The sequence below is a fragment of the Podarcis erhardii genome (assembly GCF_964252035.2).
Source record: "Podarcis erhardii genome assembly, chromosome: 18".
Classification (NCBI taxonomy): Eukaryota; Metazoa; Chordata; class Lepidosauria; order Squamata; family Lacertidae; genus Podarcis; species Podarcis erhardii.
In genome coordinates this window covers 8,966,643-8,984,371 of record NC_138516.1, presented here as the reverse complement: position 1 = coordinate 8,984,371, position 17,729 = coordinate 8,966,643, and the positions used below count along the sequence as shown (strand labels likewise).

Sequence of the window (17,729 nt, the reverse complement as noted above, 5' to 3'; positions counted from 1 at the left end):
ATATATAGAGAGAGAGAGAGAGGAATGTTACTGCTCCCATCGGCAAAGTAAATCCAGTCTTTGTAGTTTGGATCAAACAGTGCAACGAAGATTTGTCACTTCTAGAATCATAGAACTGTCAAGTTGGAAGGGACCACGGGGGCTCATCCAGCCCACCTCCCCGCGATGCTGGAATCTTTCACCCAACTTGTCCAATGATTGCTCGCACCAGAATCAACATACCAGGTAGCTTTAAAGCTTGCACCCCAGTCTTCTAATATTCCCTTAGATGTCCCCTTTCCCCACAACGAAAAGACGTTCTTTGCTCTTTCTTGACAAGGGTCTGTGCTGCGGTCCTCCCCAATAACTCTCTTAATCCTGTGTCGCTCTTCAACCTGTTTGGAAAAGACTCAAATCTGCTTCTGGTTGGGTCTCCAGGGCATTTATCAGTGGAACAAAGGATTGGCGTAAACAACGTAACACGGAAACAGCTGCACGGTTGTTGTCAAAATCATCGCCGACTTTTCTCAGTCGCCGAAGAATTTCTAGGCGAGTTTGCAAGTCTCCATCCTGTTTCAGCCTAATTGAATACGGTTTCCCCAATCCTCTGGTGTGTATTATCAGCGAATCTTCCACCAAAAGACAATGCCTTTTGCTTCCCTGCCCTTTGCTATCCGATTGCGCAAAATCAGCAGCGGGCTGGGAGATTCTCTATCTTGAATACCCACCGTTGAAAAATCTGCTCCTTCGACTTGCAAATTACTGCCCTTGCCTAAATTCCAGCCCTTGTTCATCTCTCTGCAAGTTCCAGTTCTCAGCAATGCAAACCTTCCCCTTCTGCTTTCCAATAGCCTTTGGGGAGAGGCAGACCTAGGATTTTTGCTTTTGCAGATTCCTTCCTTCCTTGCAGCCGGCTCTTTCTTCCTAGTCCAGTCCACCCATCCTTTCTCGTCACTTCTCTTGAAATCCACTCCCCTTCTCGCTGGCTCTCTCGCTGGAATGGGAAGGCTTTTGGAAAGGAAACTTTGGGAAAATCCGTTTGGGGTTCCAAATAACCTGGGCCCATAACCTGTTAGAAGTGCTTGCAGCTTGGGTCAATAAGATTTAAAGTTTCTGGAGTTCAGAGGCTTTATTCATGAAACAACTATTTATGGGATGAGTAAAGATGAAAGAGACAAAGATCTTGTGTTGGGAGAGAACAAGAAAATGACTCGGCACCCGGTGATGTCTAGATCGCCCTCGTGTAGTTTAAAGTAACTCATGCATTAACTAGAAGCTCAGAAGAAGGAAATGTTTTTGCTTTTCTCCAACAAAAATCAGGGCGGTTTCGAAAGGTTCAGTTCACCACCTTGATTCAAAATAACCCCCAGTTTTGTCCAAATATAGAAGAGAACCAGTTCCCTGGTCTCAGGAATGATTGTGCAAAATCTGGATAAAATCAGGCATCCAACCAAATATAGATGAAAAGCGGCTCCTGATCTCAGGAGCTGTCATGCAAAGTTTGGTCACGATATCCTAAGAGGTGTTCAGATCCAGAGCGACTGGGCAGCCGTTCCAATTGCACAGAAGATACATTTAAATTATCTGTTAAAAGCCAGAAGTTAAAAACCAAGCGGACCTAAAAAATAATAAATTCAAAACATCAATAAAACCAGCTGTTCAAAATATACATTACAAGGAGAATTTACCTATTAAAATGCATGCCAACTTTATACATTTGGGTATAAGTTGTTCCAGATCAGCAGATAGGCACTTACTGATTTTGTTCCGTTTGAAATGTGCTTCTTGTAAAATACCTCGAAGCAATTTTGCAACGAAAAACATCAGCGATAAAAACAATTATAACATTTTGTTAAAAACCCAATCAAAACCAGTTTCACCCGTAAGATCACTGAGGGCAGAGAAGAGAAATATCTAAGAAAACAGGAAATTTTCTGCATGTGTTCATGCTAGATGGAAGTTACAGTGGTGCCCCGCAAGACGAATGCCTCGCAAGACGGAAAACCCGCTAGACGAAAGGGTTTTCTGTTTTGGAGGCACTTCGCAAAATGAATTTCCCTATGGGCTTGCTTCGCAAGACGAAAATGTTTTGCGAGTTCCTGCGGGTTTTTTTCCTCCCCCCCTTTTTCTAAGCCGCTAAGCCGCTTATCAGCTGATCCGCTAAGCCGCTAATAGCGCTAATCCGCTAAGCCGCTAATGGGCTTGCTTCGCAAAACGGAAAAACCGCAAGACGAAGAGACTCGCGGAACGGATTCTTTTCATCTTGCGAGGCACCACTGTATTGCCCATAATCTAAAAAGGTTTCCTGGATAGGGTTGCAAAATTCTTCGTTCTTTTTTAACCCCAACCCCGAGATCAGTCCAACGAAAAAGAGAGAATCAGAAAACATTATTACAGAGAGACACCAGATGGCAAAAAGCAGCTCAAAAAGTTCAAACAACTGGAAGCCCAATCTTTAATGATGCACAATGCTAAAAACAAATTAATATTATTAATTAGCATGATGGTTATTAATCGAAAGCCAACCGTTCTTCTTTGAAAACGCTAGCGTGCAGCATGTTGTGTGCTGAAAGAAAATTATAGCCGTACCTCGGCTCCTGAACAATTGAAAACCGGAAGTGACTGTTCCGGTTTTTGAACATCCAACGGGGCTTCCGCAGCTTCTGATTGGCTGCAGGAGCTTCCTGCAGCCAATCGGAAGCCACGCTTTGGTTTTCTAACGTTTTGGAAGTTGAACGGACTTCTGGAACAGATTGTGTTCAACTTCAAATGTACGACTGTATATGAAAACGATGTACCAGTGGTATTTGATTCCTAGTAAGTTAGCAAAAATGTATAGAACAAGTAGAAATACCTGCTGGAAATGTAAGGAAAAAGACCACCTTTTATCATGTGTGGTGGATGTGTGAGGTAATAAAAAACATTCTGGGAGATGATATATAAGGAAATGGGGAAAAAAGTGTTTAAAATAACTTTTGTTTTTTAAAAAGAAGCTTTTTAAATTAGGAATTATAGGTACCGAGATTCCAAAGGACGAGAAAAGGCAACAGCTGCAAAATTAACTGGAACTTTTAAAAAGAAAGGGGGGGAAATTATAATTTATTTAGGAGATCATTGTAAGCAGATGAAAACATTAGCAGGATTTTTAATCTCCCTTGCAAGGTAACAAAGACTATGGACAATTTGGAGGGATAAAAAATGTGGATAACGGATTGATATGCCGTTGTAAATATTGACATTAGAACCCATGGAGGGGATGGGGGGGGGAAGTCTTGCGATTCAGAGCAATCTCTATATATGGATTTTTAATTGATTTTGCTATAAGTTTCTATTTTTTTAGTGGCTTGGCTCTCCCACAGAAGCGAGACAGCGGCAGTAATTATCTCAGGTTTATTGCTCAAACACATAAATCACTCCAGAGCTCCTTCACGCTGTGTCTGACGCCAAGTTTGCAGTTGCCTGAGTCTAAACTCAACCCCTTCCTCTTCTTCCAACAAGGGAAAAAAGCCTTTCCCCCTCCTCTCACTGACCTTTTCATGCCTTCGAGTTTTTGGGCTAGCTATTCCTGGCCTGGCCAATAGAAGGGAAAGAAATGGAGGCAGTGAGAGATTTTACTTTCTTGGGTTCCATGATCACTGCAGTTGGTGACAGCAGTCATGAAATTAAAAGACGTCTGCTTCTGGGGAGAAAAGCCATGACAAACCTAGACAGCATCTTAAAAAGCAGAGATGTCACCTTGCCAACAAAGGCCCGTATAGTCAACGCTATGGTTTTCCCAGTAGTGATGTATGGAGGTGAGAGCTGGACCATCAAGAAGGCTGATCGCCAAAGAATGGATGCTTTTGAATTCTGGTGCTGGAGGAGACTCTTGAGAGTCCCATGGACTGCAAGAAGATCCAACCTCTCCATTCTGAAGGAAATCAGCCCTGAGTGCTCACTGGAAGGACTGATCCTGAAGCTGAGGCTCCAAGACTTTGGCCACCTCAGGAGAAGAGAAGACTCCCTGGAAAAGACCCTGATGTTGGGAAAGATGGAGGGCACAAGGAGAAGGGGACGACAGAGGACGAGATGGTGGGACAGTGTTCTCGAAGCTACCAGCATGAGTTTGACTAAACTGAGGGAGGCAGTGGAAGACAGGAGGGCCTGGTGTGCTCTGGTCCAGGGGGTCACAAAGAGGCAGACACGACTAAACGACTCAACAACAATTCCTGGCCTCTCCCCTTCCGTCTCTGAGCTAAGATTGGTATTTTGTGTATCTTTGCTATCTGCTGCCCGCTCTCTGTTCTTTGAAGCTATGCCACTCGGCTGCCGCTCCTCCCTCTCACATTCCAGTCTCCTTATCTCTCTTTGCCTGCTTTCATTCCCAGCCTCTGTCAGCTCCGGAACGAAGCTGACATTTTAAAAAATCAAACGAAAAATATTTCATTAAAAAAGAGAAATTCTGGAACAAGAAGGGGATAAATTGAAATTGCAGTTTTTTGAGAAACTAAAAGATAGGGTGCGAGACTGGCTTCACTACTACCAAATAATGGAGGCATATAAATTGGACAGGAAAATTGGCTTCCAGGTGGAAAAATCAAAATTAGAAACAGAACTGTTAGAATCCAATACTAAGAATTTGTCAAAAATGTATAACTTGCTGTTGAAATGGAATACACAGGATGAAACGGTTAAGTCAGCTATGATTAAATGGGCACAAGACATTGGTCATAATATTATGTTTGCTGACTGGGAAAGGTTGTGGACCACCGGTATGAAATTTACGGCATGTAATGCCTTAAGAGAGAATATTATGAAAATGATATATAGGTGGTACATGACCCCAGTCAAACTGGCAAAAATCTATCATTTGCCCGATAATAAATGTTGGAAATGTAAGGAAAGTGAAGGTACATTTTTCACCTTTGGTGGACGTGCCCAAAGATTAAGGCTTTCTGGGAGATGATATATAATGAATTGAAAAAGGTATTTAAATATACCTTCCTGAAGAAACCAGAAGCCTTTCTCTTGGGTATAGTCGGCCAATTGGTGTCAAAGAAGGACAGAACATTTTTTATGTACGCTACAACAGCAGCAAGAATACTCATCGCAAAGTATTGGAAGACACAAGATCTACCCACCCTGGAAGAATGGCAGATGAAGATGATAGACTATATGGGACTGGCAGAGATGACTGGCAGAATCCGGGACCAGGGAAAAGAGACAGCGGAAGAAGATTGGAAGAAATTTAAGGACTATCTTAGGAAACATTGCAAAATTAATGAATGCTAGAAGGACGTGGGTTTAGAAGCTAAGTGGTTTCAGCGGTATTGATCAAGTAAAAAGAAAAGAAAGGTGAAAATTAATCTGAGAATAAGGGAGAGGATTTGTTGAACTGACAATTTATAAACTGGAATACAGAAAGGGGAGGTATGAGGAGGTCGGGGAAGTAAGGTATATGAAAATAAGGGACTGAAATTATACTTGTTTGTTGTTTGTTGTTTGTTTTTATTGTTGTTTTCTGTGTAATATTTGAAAATGTAATAAATATCTTTTTTTAAAAAAAGAGAAAACGCCAGCGTGCCACAACCGCAGCGTAAGACGTGAGTTTCAGGTTCTGATACCCCCGATGGCACCCACCTGCTCCTCTGTTGTCCATACGGGTCGGGCTTGCTGAACCCGGATGATGTCCTTGAGGCTCTGGTACCAGCTGTTGGAGCCGCCCGCCAGGCTGATGGTGGCCGTGAAGATGTGGCTCCAGTCCTTCTTCATCTTGCCAGCCTGGGCGTAGAGGCGCCGCGAGCTCTTCTTCGATTCCGGGGCCAGCCACTGGCGCATGGCTTTGACGCCCTGCCGGCTGTCCGGCTCGCAAAAGACCACGATGGGGAAGTACTGGACGTAGTTGAGCCTCTCCACGGCTGCCGGGGTGATGTCCAAAAGGGCGTGTTTATCCTGGGAGACAGGAAAGTGACAGATGAGGCCATCAATCGTGCATCCAGGGCGACTATCTATCAGCTCCATCTGAAACCAGGTGCGCAGCCTGGTGGGCATTTTGGACTCACAGCCGTCCATGGAGGAGCAGGTCAATTCTGCGTCCAGGGAGGCTGTCTGCCAACTCCATCTGAGACCCTCCCTGCCCGCAGACTGTCTGGCCAGAGTGGTGCAAACTCTGGTTATCGCCCGCTTGGACAACTGCAATGCGCTCTCCGTGGGGCTACCTTTGAAGGTGACCTGAAAACTGCAACTAATTCAGAATGCGGCAGCTGGACTGGGGACTGGGAGCGGCCGCCGAGATCAAATGAGACTCACAGTCGTTTTGCACTCACAGCCGTCCATGGAGGCACAGGTCCATTCTGCGTCCTGTCTGCCAACTCCATCTGAGACCCTCCCGGCCCGCAGACTGTCTGGCCAGAGTGGTGCATGCTCTGGTTATCTCCCTCTTGGACTACTGCCATGCGCTCTACGTGGGGCTACCTTTGAAGGTGACCCGGAAACTACAACTAATCCAAAATGCAGCAGCTGGACTGGTGACTGGTGACTGGACTGGTGACTGGGGGCAGCCGCTGAGACCACATAACACTGGTCTTGAAAGACCTACATTGGCTCCCAGTACGTTTCCGGGCACAATTCAAAGTGTCGGTGCTGACTTTGAAAGCCCTAAGCGGCCCAGTATCCCTGAAGGAGCATCTCCACCCCCATTATCCAGCCCAGACACTGAGGTCCAGCTCCCGAGGGCCTTCTAGCGGTTCCCTCCCTGCGAGAAGCGAGGTTGCAGGAAACCAGGCAGAGGGCCTTCTCGGTGGTGGCGCCCGCCCTGTGGAACGCCCTCCCCTCAGATGTCAAGGTGATAAACAACTATCTGACTTTTAGAAGGTATCTGAAAGCAGCCCTGTATTTATAATGTGTGATGTTTAAATCTGATTTAAAAGACAAGAAAAAAGTTCAAGAAAATAATAATAATAATAATAATAATAATAATAATAATAATAATAATAATGGTTTCCCCAGCCACTCTGGGAAGCTTCCAACCAAATATTAAAAACAATACAACGTCAGACATGAAAAGCTTCCCTAAACAGGGCCGCCTTCAGTTGTTTTTTAAAAGTAAAATAGTTGTTTATTGCCTTGGCATCTGCTCAGTTGGCCCCTTTGCGACACCCAGAGTCTCCAAGTACAGATGGGGACATTCCCTAGAAAGCTTTTGCCAGTTCGTGTGGACAATGCTAAGCTGGAGTGACCAGTGCGTTGACCTGACAGAAGGCGGCTTCCTGTTTAAATCTGTTGAGAGCCAGTGTGGTGTAGTGGTTAAGAGCGGTGGACTCGCAATCTGGGGAACCGGGTTCGCGTCTCTGCTCCTCCACCTGCAGCTGCTGGGTGACTTTGGGCCAGTCACACTTCTCTGAAGTCTCTCAGCCCCACTCACCTCACAGAGTGTTTGTTGTGGGGAAGGAAGGGAAAGGAGAATATTAGCCGCTTTGAGACTCCTTAAAGGGAGTGAAAGGCGGGATATCAAATCCAAACTCTTCTTCTTCTGTTCAGAACTGTGGTGGCCACGTGGGATTGCTATGAGGAATTATGAAAATGTAGCAAGCCATTGTGTCAGCAATGAACGCATTGCTTTCACTGGGCTTGAGCCATTTGACACAAGTTCTGATTCCATCCCACAAGCCTCTGCATCTCTGTCCATTTTCTCTACTGTCCATTTTCTATGCCTGACAGGCACATAAAGGTAAAGGGACCCCTGACCATTAGGTCCAGTCGTGGCCGACTCTGGGGTTGCGGTGCTCATCTCGCTTTACTGGCTGAGGGAGCCGGCATACAGCTTCCGGGTCATGTGGCCAGCAGGACTAAGCCGCTTCTGGCGAACCAGAGCAGCGCACGGAAACGCCGTTTACCTTCCCGCCGGAGTGGTACCTATTTATCTACTTGCACTTTGAGGCGCTTTCAAACTGCTAGGTTGGCAGGAGTAGGGACTGAGCAACGGGAGCTCACCCCGTCGTGGGGATTCGAACCTCCGACCAGCAAGTCCTAGGCTCTGTGGTTTAACCCACAGTGCCACTTGTGTCTAAGCATTCTAAAACACAGACCAGTTGCTTCACCAGGCATCCTGGGTCATAAAGACAGAAGGTAGCTCTGATGTAGCTTTTGTTAGTTTTGTTAATCTTAGGGCCAGGGAGAGAGTTCAGGAAACAGAGTTCACAAGGATATGGTAAATACTATACAGGTGAAACTTGAAAAATTAGAATATCGTGGAAAAGTTCATTGATTTCAGGAATTCAACTTGAATGGTGAAACTAATATATGAGATCGACTCGTGAAATGCAAAGCGAGATGTGCTTCTACTTCTCAGAGGTCCAATCTTGCTCGATTTGCAATCCTTGTTTTGCTGATTTCCTTGAATATTCAAATATTCAAATTTTCTGAGATGGTTAATTTGGGGTTTTCACCAGCTGCACGCCATGATCATGGCAATGATAACAAAACAAGGCTTGACATATCTCGCTTTGCACGTCATGAGTCTATCTTATATATTAGTCTCACCTTTCAAGCTGAATTCCTGAAATCAAGGAACTTTCCCACGATATTCTAATTTTTCGAGTTTCACCTGTATTTCTTTGCCATCTTTCCTTTCCTGTTTACTGCCTGTTTGCTAAATGCATTCCTCCTTGGTTCCTGTTTTATTTAGCCTGAACATGTATGCATGCTCAAAGTATTCTTTGTAGTTAAAAGGATTTCTCTGATCTAACTTTGTACCCACGTGGTGGTTGTTTTTGAAACGCTCAGAGGACCTCGGATTGGTTCTTACAGGTGCTGTGTTAAAAGTTCTTTTGTTAATAAAAGGGACCTGGGCCAGGGTATGAGAGATGATTATTATTGGCACATCCTCCCAGAGTCCAAGCCTCGTGCTTTTTGTTTTAATCAGGGCCCGGTCCTTTCCTTCGCCTTCAGAACGCAACACAGAACCATGAGGACTAGCGTCCTATTTTGACAGGAAGGGCTACAGAGCGAAGGAGCATTTGCTTCCCACCCCCTTGGACCCTGGTTTTGTGACGTTCCCCCCGCCTCTAACCTGTTTTGCAATATGCCACACGGAGTCCAGCTTGATAACCTTTGATGAGCTCCCTTCTCTCGCCACGCTCTCTAAAAATGGGGAGGGAAAGAGAAAGAGAGAGAGATGGATATTGTTTTTCCATCTTTGACTGCGCAAGAGTCAGTCAAAGCACAGTGAGTCAGACAACATATGAAGACCCGGCAGTTTGCCCTCCCAGCCCCACCGGACCATAGCTGTCAACTTACAGATTTGAAAATAAGGGATCAGCAGCCAAAATAAGGGATTTTCCAAGCACAGGTATGTTCGACTTCTGAGCCCCTCCGAGCCAAAGGCAGAAAGCCCAGCCAGCAGCCAAACGAAGCCTCAAGCGGTGGTTCCCACAGCGCAGCAACCCGGCAAAGGGGACGCAGCAAGGAAAACCACCGTCACCTCTCCGCTGGGAAGCGCTGAGCAAAGGCGAGTCCCCAGGCAAGGCGGCCGATTTGATCAGCACAAGGCATGCAAGCTCCACCCCCCAGTCGTTCTCAGACTCCTTATTGGGTGAGCAACGCAGCCAAGCAACACAGTTGGAGCCTCCCTCCTCCCTGGCCGGCAGAGAGGGAGGGAGAGGAGCTGCTTCTTTGAAACCCGGGAAATTGAAGGGACATCATCAATAAGGGACAGCAGCGGGATAGGGCGCTGGGATAAGGGACTTTCCCACCAAAGAAGGGACGGTTGACAGCTATGCACCGGACTCGGGTTGAGGGAAGAAGGCTCACCTGCAATCTCAAACTGATCTGGCAATTCGGTGCTGAGTTTCTGCATGGCGATGTCGGCGATGGGTCCCAGGATCACGACCGGGCGCTTAAAGGTTGCTGCCGGGGAGGAGGAGGAAGAAGAAAGTCAGAGGGGTCTTGCTCATTTATTGCACCTATATCTCCCTCCATCTCGGAGGAGACCAGGGCGACGTTTTCCAGGCGATGCTCTGTGTGTGTTTCGGACTACAACTCCCATCATCAACCGCCAGCCAGCATGGGAATTGTAGTCCAAAAAGATCTGGAAGGCGCCAGGTTCTCAAAGGCTAGTGGTTAAGCCTCGTGCATAACGTTGCATAAACATACCTAGTGTTTTTTTTCTTAAAAAAAAATGTTTAGGGGTACTTTCATTTTGATTCAAGAAAGCCACCATTTTATAGTCCACACATACAGTGGAGCCTCTGGATATGAATATAATTTGTTTCAGGGGTCCGTACGTATCCTGAAAAATCCGAAAGTAGAGGCACCGCTTCTGTGCATGAGCACGGTGCGATAGAGTGCCTCTGCGCATGCGGCGAAACCCGGAAAAATACACTTCCGGGTTTGCCATGTTTGCAACCCAAAAGTTACGTTTCTGTATAGTAAATGGACAAAGGTACAAAGATTCACAGAATGTTTAGGGGTATGCGTACCCCTGTGTCCCCCCCCTCCCCGAAAAAAATACTGAAAATACGCAAATATACTATTATTGACCTTGTTATAGAAGAAGAAGAAGAAGAAGAAGAAGAAGAAGAAGAAGAAGAAGAAGAAACAAATTTTATTTATACCCCGAAGAAGAAGAAGAAGAAACAAATTTTATTTATACCCCACCCTCCCCAGCCAAGACCGGCTAACACCAGGTATAAAAACAATTGATTAAAATACAACTTAAAAACAAGATTAAACACAACATTAAAATGCAGCCTAATTTCAGCAGAAACTCAAATCAAAAACTTTGGGTGGGGGGTGAAAACGTCAAATCTTCACCAAGGCCAACTATCCAGACTGGTCCTGCATGGGCCAGAAAAAATAAAATAAAATAGTGAGGCCCTAAGCTATAGCTTTGGGACGCGGGTGGCGCTGTGGGTTAAACCACAGAGCCAAGGGCTTGCCGATCAGAAGGTCGGCGGTTCGAATCCTCGCAATGACGGGGTGAGCTCCCGTTGCTCGGTCCCTGCTCCTGCCAACCTAGCAGTTTGAAAGCACGTCCAAGTGCAAGTAGATAAATAGGTACCGCTCTGGCGGGAAGGTAAACAGCACTTCTGTGCGCTGCTCTGGTTCGCCAGAAGCGGCTTAGTCCTGCTGGCCACATGACCTGGAAGCTGTACGCCGGCTCCCTTGGCCAGTAAAGCGACATGAGCGCCGCAACCACGACTGGACCTAATGGGCAGAGGTCCCTTTACCTTTACGCTATAGCTTGTTTAGCTTATACGTCCCATATTTTTTGCTCTATAAGACTCACTTTTTCCCTTCTAAAAAGTAAGGGGAAATGTGTGTGCATCTTATGAAGCGAATGCAGGCTGCGCAGCTATCCCAGAACCCAGAACAGCAAGAGGGATTGCTGCTTTCGCTGCGCAGCGAGCCCTCTTGCTGTTCTGGCTTCTGAGATTCAGAATATTTTCCCCCTTGTTTTCCTCCTACCAAAACTAGGTGCGTCTTGTGGTCTGGTGCGTCTTATAGAGCGAAAAATACGGTAAATTTGACACTGCGCACCGCTATTGGAGTCCCCAGAAACAAAGCAAACTGCCCTCACCTTCCTTCAGAACGACCCTCTCGTACGGCGGATAGTGCCCTTGTTTGGTGAGGGCAGACAGGTCCTCGCGACTCTTCCGCAGGTTCCTCTTTGCTCCTCGCAGGCCCCGCAGTTTCCAGAACTCGGCCCTGGGCCCTGAAGAGGCGGCCCCCGACGTGGCCTTGAGGACGGACTCCAAGCTGGCAATCTGTTCTGCCCTGGGGTGCAAAGGAGAACCACGGGATGGGTTGGGTGGAGGGTATGTCTCTTGGCAATGCCCCATAGATTCTCTATGGGCTTCAGGTTAGGCGAGTTTGCTGGCCAATTAAGCACAGTAATCCCATGGGTTTACACCCATGAGACAACTTTGATGGCAGAAAGTGAGGAGGAATTAAAGAACCTTTTAAAGAGGATGAAAGAGGAGAGCACAAAATATTATTTGAAGCTCAACATCAAAAAAACGAAGATTATGGCCACTGGTCCCGTCACCTCCTGGCAAATAGAAGGGGAAGAAATGGAGGCAATGAGAGATTTTACTTTCTTGGGCTCCATGATCACTGCAGATGGTGACAGGAGCCACGAAATTAAAAGACGCCTGCTCCTTGGGAGAAAGGCAATGGCAAACCTAGACAGCATCTTAAAATGCAGAGACTTCACCTTACCAACAAAGGTCCATATAATTAAAGCTCTGGTTTTCCCAGCAGTGATGTATGGAAGTGAGAGCTGGACCATCAAGAAGGCTGATGGCCGAAGAACGGATGCTTTTGAATTCTGGTGCTGGAGGAGACTCTTGAGAGTCCCATGGACTGCAAGAAGATCAAACCTCTCCATTCAGAAGGAAATCAGCCCTGAGTGCTCACTGGAAGGACAGATCCTGAAGCTGAGGCTCCAATACTCTGGCCACCTCATGAGAAGAGAAGACTCCCTGGAAAAGACCCTGATGTTGGGAAAGATGGAGGGCACAAGGAGAAGGGGACGACAGAGGACGAGATGGTGGGACAGTGTTCTCGAAGAGCCCAAGATGAGTTTGACCAAAGTGTGGGAGGTAGTGGAAGACAGGAGTGCCTGGCGTGCTCTGGTCCAGGGGGTCATGAAGAGCCGGACACGACTAAACGACTGAACAACAACAACAACAAATGCAGCCAATATAATTTAATAGCTAGAGTCTCGTCTCCATTAATTCCAATCGGTCTAACTCTTGAGTATTCCCAATACTGGAATTTATGCAGCCAATATAATTTAAGGGCTAGAGTCTCCATTAATAGCTCTAACTCTTGAGTATTTCTAATGCTGGAATTCATCAATAGGTCTACTCTGAGTATTTCTAATATCGGATTATATCACCCTGTGTAGCTATAGAGTCTCTGCTAATTGCAATGTGAGTCTTAACTAATATTGTACGAAAAAAAATGCAATATTGTGCAATCAGTACTGTATACAATTTCATACACTGGTTCCAAGGTTGTCTACTCTGATCGGGACTACCCCTGTGTAAAATAAGCCAGATCATGGGGTCACGAAGAGTCGGACACGACTAAACAACAACATAGGGACCCTCAGAGACAGCCCATCTCCCGCCAGGATACCTGTTTCGGTTGGGGATAATGCCCTTGTCGAGTTCCTGGAGATCTTTGCCCATTCGCATGGCTAGCCAGCTTCCGACCTTCCCCCGGTACATGGTGTCCACCACGTGGAAGACCTCGCCTCGGGTGAAGCTCAGAGCAGAGGGGGCGTCCTTCTCAAAATCGAAATGGGTGCGGATGTAGAAGGAGTCGCCCACGTTGGACTTCACCATCTTCCTGTAGACTGATAGGAGGAGAGAGAGAGAAACAAAGGCTCAAACATTTTGATGTACAGTGGTACCTCGCAAGACGAATGCCTCGGAAGACGAAAAACGCGCAAGACGAAAGAGTTTTCCGTTTTTTCAGTCGTTCCGCAAGACGAATTTCCCTATGGGCTTGCTTCGCAAGACGAAACGTCTTGCGAGTTCCTGCAAGTTTGTTTCCTTTTTCTTAAAGCTGCTAAGCCGTTAATAGCCGCTAAGCCGTTAATAGCCGCTAAGCCGCTAATAGCTGTGCTTCGCAAGACGAAAAAACCGCAAGACGAAGAGACTCACGGAACGGATGAATTTCGTCTTGCGAGGCACCACTGTATTTTTAATCTTTGTTGGAAGCTGCCCAGAGCGTCTGGGGAAACCCAGCCAGATGGGTGGGGTACAAATAAATTTATTATTATTATTATTATTATTATTATTATTATTATTATTATTATTATTATTATTTTGAACCCCAGGCAGGCGACATTGCTCCCCATAGTGCATGGGTAGGCAACCTAAGGCCCGGGGCCTGGATCTGGCCCAATCGCCTTCTCAATCCGGCCCACGGACGGTCCGGGAATCAGCATGTTGTTACACAAGTAGAATGTGTCCTTTTGTTTACAATGCATCTCTGGGTTATTTGTGGGGCCTGTCTGGTGTTTTTAAAGGTAAAGGGACCCCTGACCATTAGGTCCAGTTGTGGCCGACTCTGGGGTTGCGGCGCTCATCTCGCTTTATTGGCCGAGGGAGCCGGCGTCCAGCTTCTGGGTCATGTGGCCAGCAGGACTAAGCCGCTTCTGGCAAACCAGAGCAGCGCACGGAAACGCCGTTTACCTTCCCGCCGGAGTGGTACCTATTTATCTACTTGCACTTTGACGTGCTTTCGAACTGCTAGGTTGGCAGGAGCAGGGACCGAGCAACAGGCGCTCACTCCGTCATTGCGGGGATTCGAACCGCCGACCATCTGATTGGCAAGTCCTAGTTAAGCAATGGCAAATGAGGGCTGGAGGGACACGACAATGGCGAGTTACTTACTGTCCTGCTTATTCTGAACGTGCAGCACCACCTCTTCGCCTGGCGACAGCTCCAGGAGGTACTGAATGGCCTCTTCGCGGGTGAGGTTATGAAAAACTTGCTCGTTCACCTGTGGGCAGAAGCCAAGGATAAAGGGATAAGGAAGCAGGGATAACAATGTTCCGCACCTCGGTCTGAACTCACACTTGTTTTCACCTCTGAAATAAGACTCTTCCAAACTGCTCTGAGCAGTGCTTCTTAGTAGAGCATAGGTAAAGGGACCCCTGACCATTAGGTCCAGTCGTGGCCGACTCTGGGGTTGCGGCGCTCATCTCGCTTTCCTGGACGAGGGAGCCGGCGTACAGCTTCCAGGTCATGTGGCCAGCAGGACTAAGCCGCTTCTGGCGAGCCAGAGCAGCGCACGGAAACGCCGTTTACCTTCCCGCCGGAGTGGTACCTATTGGTCTACTTGCACTTTGACGTGCTTTCAAACTGCTAGGTTGGCAGGAGCAGGGACTGAGCAACGGGAGCTCACCCCGTCATTGCGGGGATTCGAACCGCCGACCTTCCGATCGGCAAGCCCAAGAGCAGGCATAGGCAAACTCGGCCATCCAGATGTTTGGGGACTACAACTCCCATCATCCCTAGCTAACAGGACCAGTGGTCAGGGATGATACACACATTTCTGAGCACAAATCAAAGTGTTGGTGCTGACCTTGAAAGCCCTAAATGGCCTCGGTCCAGTATACCTGAAGGAGCGTCTCAACTCCCATCGTTCTACCCGGACGCTGAGGTCCAGTTCCGAGGGCCTTTTGGCGGGTCCCTCCCTGCGAGAAGTGAGGTTACAGGGAAACAGGCAGAGGGCCTTCTCGGTGGTGGCGCCCTCCCAGCAGATGTCAAAGAGAAAAACAACTACCAGACTTTTAGAAGACATCTGAAGGCAGCTCTGTTTAGGGAAGCTTTTAATGTTTGATGCATTACTGTATTTTAATATTCTGTTGGAAGCTGCCCAGAGTGGCTGGGGAAACCCAGGCAGGTGGGCAGAGTATAAATAAATTATTATTATTATTATTATTATTATTATTATTATTATTATTGGAATTGTAGTCTCCAAACATCTGGAGGGCCGAGTTTGCCCATGCCTGCCTGAGAGGCTCAGTGGTTTAGACCATAGCGCCACCCGCGTCCCCATCACATCACAGACCTTGTGGGGATCAGGCAGATCAGGCGAGGGATCTGCTTACCTGAAGGATCTGGTCTCCCTCCTGGATCCCTTGGCTCTCGGCCGGGCTGCCTTCCTGCACCCCGGCAACGAAGATCCCGACATCGTTGCCGCCAGCTAGACGGAGACCTATGCTCTTGGCTTTTATGAAACGGACCACTTTGGAATCGGGGCTGTATCTGAAACAGGAGAGGACGAAAAACGCTCTCAGGGAATGTGAATGTATGGTGATCGGAATGTGATCTTGACCTGGCAGGGCCCCCAGAGATATAGATTGGCAAGCCTGTGGAAATCAACGGACAGATGTGGGAATGTTTTTTACAAAGGTGTGGAAATGGCGTCTGTCCTTTATGTGATATGACTCTTGGAGAGTGTAAAACCCACACAGGAGATGTTTGTTTTCAACCCGCTTGTGAAGATTATCAGAGATCACAAAGAAAGGAATATACGATAACAACAAGAAGATGAGGAAAATAACAAAGAGACTATCTGGACAGAACTGGATAGAACTGTTTAATTAAAGCAGCAGCAAGAGTGATGTTTGGACCCCTTTCGGAGCTTGAAGTATGGGCACCCCCAACAAAATTTAAAAAATCTGGCTGTATAATTTGGAACTAATGTGATCTGGAATTAATGTGATTTGATTGGCCTGTTAATAAAAATTATATTTAAAAAAGAAAAAGAAAAACGCTCTCAGGGCCAGGATGCGTGCAGCCAACTCTGGAGCCGCTAGGACTCTGCCAAACTCCTTACCCATAATTTGTGCCAGTCTGGGAGGCAAAGGCGTCAGCGTGGGCATCGTAGTCATTTTCAGGGCTCCCTTGGACTTCTGGCGAGGGGGACAGGACACAGAGACTGTCAGAAAACCACAACCTCCATTTCTTTTCTTTTTAAAATAATTTTTATTGAATGATTTTATGTGACAAAAAACAACACAGCCATACTAGCACTAAATATAATTAAGAAATAAAAATTACATACAGTGGTGCCCCGCAAGACGAATGCCTCGCAAGACGAAAAACCCGCTAGACGAAAGGGTTTTCCGTTTTGGAGGTGCTTTGCAAGACGAATTTCCCTATGGGCTTGCTTCGCAAGACGAAAATGTCTTGCGAGTTTTTCTGACTTTCCCCTCCCTCCCCCCCCCTTTTTCTAAGCCACTAAGCCGCTTATCCGCTAAGCCGCTAAAAGCCGCTAAGCCGCTAATAGCGCTAATCCGCTAATGGGCTTGCTTCGCAAGACGAAAAAAACGCTAGACGAAGAGACTCGCGGAACGGATTCTTTTCGTCTTGCGAGGCACCACTGTACATCAATATTTAGTTTGTTCTTTACCGTCTTATTTCCTCCCAAGCATTGCATACAAAAACACACATATGTGCAGACACCCACACGCAAAATGATAATAATGAAAGTAAATTATTTCCCCCCCTTTTATCTTCCAAAATCTTTTCTTCAACTTTGACTTCCTGTCAAGTCCCTTTGCATATATTTTATCTTACATTTGAATGTACAACAAAACAATAAAACTTTCTATATAATTTTCCTAATACATTCTGAAAACATAATAAATCCTTAATTTTTGTCCACCTCCTTTGAATTCCTTTATCACTCGAATGCTAGCACGGAGTCAAAACTATTATTGTATTTTTGAACATATCTTCTATAACCATCCCATTTTCCCGCAAATTTTTGCTTTGAGTTTCCTCTGAGTTTCCTCGTCAGTTGAGCCGTCTCCACCAATTCCTGTAATTTGATTTGCCAATCTGTTATTTTTGGAGCCTCGTGATCTTTCCATCCCTTGGCCACAAGTACACATCCATTTCTAGACTAGGGTAGGTTTGCCTTACGCCTGGGTTTCCCCGGTAACCACCCTACAAAACGGCTTCCGGGCAGATTTTTGCCAATCAGAAAAATGTCTGGGAAAACTCGGCCGTAAGGCAAGAATTATTATTTTGTTAATGCTTTAAAAAATGCAAAAATAAGCCCCCAAACGTATATTCTGGGGGCGGTGTCCCCGAAAAAAGCTCAACAACAATTTCACGGGCAACGCGTTGGCACCTGTCAGAGTCACCCGTGGTCCCAGCTCACAAGAGACCAAAGTCCAGTCTGGCTTATGTACAAAAGCTTTTATTGAAGAACATTCTTAGCTTCACATCCGAGCTCCG

General features: G+C 46.6%; 2 protein-coding genes across 7 annotated transcripts in view; one reads left to right on the top strand and one right to left on the bottom strand.

Moving 5' to 3' along the window:
* GAMT (guanidinoacetate N-methyltransferase) overlaps nt 1-17,729 on the top strand; it is a 234,799-nt gene that overhangs the window by 28,462 nt on the left and 188,608 nt on the right. The gene's annotated exons all lie outside the window — the stretch shown is intronic.
* TJP3 (tight junction protein 3) overlaps nt 1-17,729 on the bottom strand; it is a 56,408-nt gene that overhangs the window by 8,516 nt on the left and 30,163 nt on the right. For 4 of the 5 annotated variants that reach the window (XM_081846089.1, XM_081846090.1, XM_081846091.1 and 1 more), the window contains exons 10-17: nt 16,321-16,396; nt 15,590-15,746; nt 14,367-14,475; nt 13,102-13,321; nt 11,537-11,733; nt 9,769-9,864; nt 9,029-9,099; nt 5,599-5,910 (exon numbers count right to left, since the gene is read on the bottom strand). In XM_081846089.1, the coding sequence (XP_081702215.1) occupies nt 5,599-5,910; nt 9,029-9,099; nt 9,769-9,864; nt 11,537-11,733; nt 13,102-13,321; nt 14,367-14,475; nt 15,590-15,746; nt 16,321-16,396 (1,238 nt within the window). Of the gene's footprint in view, nt 1-4,157; nt 4,421-5,532; nt 5,911-9,028; nt 9,100-9,768; nt 9,865-11,536; nt 11,734-13,101; nt 13,322-14,366; nt 14,476-15,589; nt 15,747-16,320; nt 16,397-17,729 lie in introns of those variants that run through there. The other variant, XM_081846092.1, reaches the window with a different exon arrangement.